Genomic DNA, 5000 nt, shown 5'->3' on the forward strand with positions numbered 1-5000 from the left:
TAGTGAGTCATTTAGCAGACGCTCTGATCCAGAGAGACTTACAGTTAGTGAGTCATTTAGCAGACGCTCTGATCCAGAGAGACTTACAGTTAGGGAGTCATTTAGCAGACGCTCTGATCCAGAGAGACTTACAGTTAGTGAGTCATTTAGCAGACGCTCTGATCCAGAGTCACTTACAGTTAGTGAGTCATTTAGCAGACGCTCTGATCCAGAGAGACTTATAGTTAATGCATTCATCTTATGATAGCTAGGTGAGACAACCACATCACAGTCATAGTATTTACATGTCTCTTCAATAAAGCAGCCGTCAGCAGTCTGGTTTTGTCTCCCTCCTTTTCCCTCCTCTTCCCTCCTCTTCCCTCCTCTTCTTCCTCTTCCCTCCTCTTCTCTCCTCTCCTGCCCCTTCCCTCCTCTTCCCTCCTCTTCTCTCCTCTCCCTCCTCTTCCCTCCTCTTCACCCCTCTCCTTCCTCTTCCCTCCTCTTCCCTCCTCTTCACCCCTCTCCTTCCTCTTCCCTCCTCTTCCCTCCTCTTCACTCATCTCCCTCTTCTTCACTCCTCTTCACCCCTCTCCCTCCTCTTCCCTCCGCTTCACTCCTCTTCCCTCCTCTTCACTCCTATCCTTCCCCTTCCCTCCTCTTCACTCCTCTCCTTCCTCTTCCCTCCTCTTCCCTCCTCTTCATTCCTCTCCTTCCTCTTCCCTCCTTTTCACTCCTCTCCCTCCTCTTCACTCATCTCCCTCCTCTTCCCTCATCTTCCCTCCTCTTCCCTCCTCTTTCCTCCGCTTCACTCCTCTTCCCTCCTCTTCCCTCCTCTTCATTCCTCTCCTTCCTCTTCCCTCCTTTTCACTCCTCTCCCTCCTCTCCCTCCTCTTCCCTCCTCTTCACTCCTCTTCCCTCCTTTCCCTCCTCTTCCCTCCTCTTTCCTCCTCTTTACTCTTCTTCACTCCTCTCCCTCCTCTTCATTTCACTTCACTCTTCTGGAAGTAATAGAATCTAGGTGTTGACACTTAGATCAGGGAAGATCACATGACACCTACTTCAAAAGACATGCAGCCTTTTTCCTGATGTTTGGTGTTAAATCATATTGTGTGTGTGTGTGTGTGTGTGTGTGTGTGTGTGTGTGTGTGTGTGTGTGTGTGTGTGTGTGTGTGTGTGTGTGTGTGTGTGTGTGTGTGTGTGTGTGTGTGTGTGTGTGTCAGGTCCAGTATCTTTGGTGATAAGACAGAGGTGGTCCTCCTTCAGAAGCTGAATGAACCACTGTCCCTCGGAGCTGTCAAGAGGGAGCCCCCTAAAACAGCCTTCACCTCACGCACAGGTGGGTGTGTTATCTCAACCCCCTCTCTCTCTCTCTCTCTCCATCTCTCTCTCCCTCCATCTCTCTCCATCTCTCTCTACATCTCTCTCTCCCTCTCTCTCTCTTTCTACCCCTCTACCCTCTCTCTCTCTTTCTACCCCTCTACCATCTCTCTCTCTCTTTCTACCCCTCTACCATCTCTCTCTCTTTCTACCCCTCTACCATCTCTCTCTCTTTCTACCCCTCTACCATCTCTCTCTCTTTCTACCCCTCTACATCTCTCTCTCTCTCTCTCCCTCCATCTCTCTTTCTACCCCTCTACATCTCTCTCTATCTCTCCCTCTCTCTCTCTTTCTACCCCTCTACCCTCTCTCTCTCTCTTTTTCTACCTCTCTCTCTCTCTCCATCTCTCTCTCCCTCTCTCTCTCTTTCTACCCCTCTACCCTCTCTCTCTCTCTTTCTACCCCTCTACCATCTCTCTCTCTTTCTACCCCTCTACCATCTCTCTCTCATCATCATCTCCATCTCAGTTGTAACAGACGTGTGTAGTCCGAGGCGATTCCCTCCCTGGTGTGGGCAGGCCGCTCTATGGGGCAGCTGGGCAGGGCTTGTCCTAGCCAATGGGCTGTCAGTGTGGGCAGGAAGAGGCTTCAGTGATGCTGTGGCTCTGATGTGGCTCATTTCCTGTATCGGTAGCTTCCTGTCCTCCTGCTTGCTGCTGGAGCCAATCAAGGTAGGACGACACACACACAGTGCTCATAAATCAATGATTTACCAGAAGGCTTATTCTATGCCCTGTGGGTAGTGTATAAGTGTGTGTGTGTGTACACTCTAGGTGTTACTAGAAGGCCTGTACTTTGCCCTGTGGGTGAAGAGGCTCCGTCCAGAGGAGCAGGATGTCCTGGTGGAGTGTCCTCGTGTTGACAGAGTTGTCCAGCGCGTCCCCAGAGTCAGACCACCCCAAGGCTTCGCTCTGTCCCAGGCCAGACAGCAGGCCCGCAAGGTCCACATGCTGCACAACATGCTCAAGGTAAGAGACGAAGGGAGGGAGGGAGAGTGAAAGAGAGAGACACACACAGCATGCTCGAGAGAGGGAGGGAGGGAGGGAGGGAGGGAGGGAGGGAGGGAGGGAGGGAGGGAGGGAGGGAGGGAGGGAGGGAGGGAGGGAGGGAGAGAGGGAGAGAGAAAGAGAGAGACACACACAGCATGCTCGAGGGAGGGAGGGGGAGAGGGAGGGAGAGGGAGGGAGGGAGGGAGGGAGGGTGAAAGAGAGAGACACACACAGCATGCTCGAGGGAGGGAGGGAGGGAGGGAGGGAGGGAGGGAGGGAGGGAGGGAGGGAGGGAGGGAGGGAGGGAGGGAGGGCGAGTGAGTGAGTGAAAGAGAGATACACACACAGCATGCTCAACTATGTCGTTAACAGAACTTCCTGGTGTACAACACTGTTGGTATTAGTTGTGTATCTGTGTTAATAATATCGTTGTTCCTCAACCAATGGTTTTCTTTGTTCTAGTTAGAGTTGTGTATCTCTAACTGGAGCAGGTGTTCTTAGTGGACAAAACATTAAGAACACCTTCTCTTTCCATGAAATAGACTGACCAGGTGAATCCAGGTGAAAGCCATGATCCCTTATTGATGTCACTTGTTAAATCCAAATTAATCAGTGTAGATGAAGGGCAGGGGATGGGTTAAAGATGGATTTTAAGCCTTGAGACATGGAGTGTGTATGTGTGCTATTCAGAGGGTGAATGGGCAAGACAACATATTTAAATGGCTTTGAACAGTGTATGGTAGTAGGTGCCAGGTGCACCGGTTTGTGTCAAGAACTGCAACGCTGCTGGGTTTTTCCACGTTCACCAGTTTCCCGTGTGTATCAAGAATGGTCCAACACCCAAAGGACATCCAGCCAACTTGACACAACTGTGAGAAGCATTGGAGTCAACATGGGCCAGCATCCTTGTGGAACGCTTTCAACACCTTGTAGAGTCCATACCCCCTACGAATTGAAGCTGTTCTCAGGGCAAAAGGGGGTGCAACTCAATATTAGGAAGGTGTTCCTAATGTTTTGTCCACACGGTGTGTATCTCTAACTAGACTATCTTTGTTGTGAACAGAACTTCCTGGTCTACATGCTCTTCCTGTTGGTGGTGTTGCTGCTCAACTACTCTGACACCACCAAGGACACACACAGCCTGCGACTCCGTACACAGCTACAACTCACACTACACACACCGGACCAGGCCAACATTAGCAGGTAAACACACATTATACACACACACACACCGGACCAGGCCAACATTAGCAGTTAAACACACATTATACACACACACACACCGGACCAGGCCAACATTAGCAGGTAAACACACACACACACACACACACACACACACACACACACACACACACACACACACACACACACACACACACACACACACCGGAACAGGCCAACATTAGCAGGTAAACACACATTATACACACACACACGTTTGCAAATTAAATATAGTGTGTGTGTGAGTGTGTGGTAGTGTACTCATGTTCCCTCTGTCTGCTCAGCGCTGTTTGAGCTCCCTACATTAAACCACTGTCATTCTGTCAACACACACGTCCATATGAAACTGGACTCCATTCGTTAACTATTCACACACGTCCATATGAAACTGGACTCCATTCATTAACTATTCACACACGTCTGTATGAAACTGGACTCCATTCGTTAACTATTCACACACGTCCATATGACACTGGACTCCATTCATTAACTATTCACACACGTCTATATGAAACTGGACTCCATTCGTTAACTATTCACACACGTCCATATGAAACTGGACTCCATTCGTTAACTATTCACACACGTCCATATGAAACTGGACTCCATTCGTTAACTATTCACACACGTCCATATGAAACTGGACTCCATTCGTTAACTATTCACACACGTCCATATGAAACTGGACTCCATTCGTTAACTATTCACACACGTCTATATGAAACTGGACTCCATTCGTTAACTATTCACACACGTCTATATGAAACTGGACTCCATTCGTTAACTATTCACACACGTCCATATGAAACTGGACTCCATTCGTTAACTATTCACACACGTCTATATGAAACTGGACTCCATTCGTTAACTATTCACACACGTCCATATGAAACTGGACTCCATTCGTTAACTATTCACACACGTCTATATGAAACTGGACTCCATTCGTTAACTATTCACACACGTCCATATGAAACTGGACTCCATTCGTTAACTATTCAGACACGTCCATATGAAACTGGACTCCATTCGTTAACTATTCACACACGTCCATATGAAACTGGACTCCATTCGTTAACTATTCACACACGTCCATATGAAACTGGACTCCATTCGTTAACTATTCACACACGTCCATATGAAACTGGACTCCATTCGTTAACTATTCACACACGTCCATATGAAACTGGACTCCATTCGTTAACTATTCACACACGTCCATATGAAACTGGACTCCATTCGTTAACTATTCACACACGTCCATATGAAACTGGACTCCATTCGTTAACTATTCACACACGTCCATATGAAACTGGACTCCATTCGTTAACTATTCAGACACGTCCATATGAAACTGGACTCCATTCGTTAACTATTCACACACGTCCATATGAAACTGGACTCCATTCGTTAACTATTCACACACGTCCATAT

General features: G+C 48.2%; 1 protein-coding gene across 1 annotated transcript in view; it reads left to right on the plus strand.

The window, feature by feature from the left end:
• The window catches only part of LOC120018245 (polycystin-1-like), a 70376-nt gene that overhangs the window by 53673 nt on the left and 11703 nt on the right, over positions 1-5000 (plus strand). Inside the window, exons 30-33 of the mRNA XM_038961338.1 lie at positions 1200-1315; positions 1825-2027; positions 2130-2324; positions 3409-3548. Coding sequence (XP_038817266.1) covers positions 1200-1315; positions 1825-2027; positions 2130-2324; positions 3409-3548 — 654 coding nt within the window. The remainder of the gene's footprint in view (positions 1-1199; positions 1316-1824; positions 2028-2129; positions 2325-3408; positions 3549-5000) is intronic.

This window comes from Salvelinus namaycush, chromosome 2 (assembly GCF_016432855.1).
Source record: "Salvelinus namaycush isolate Seneca chromosome 2, SaNama_1.0, whole genome shotgun sequence".
NCBI lineage: Eukaryota > Metazoa > Chordata > Actinopteri > Salmoniformes > Salmonidae > Salvelinus > Salvelinus namaycush.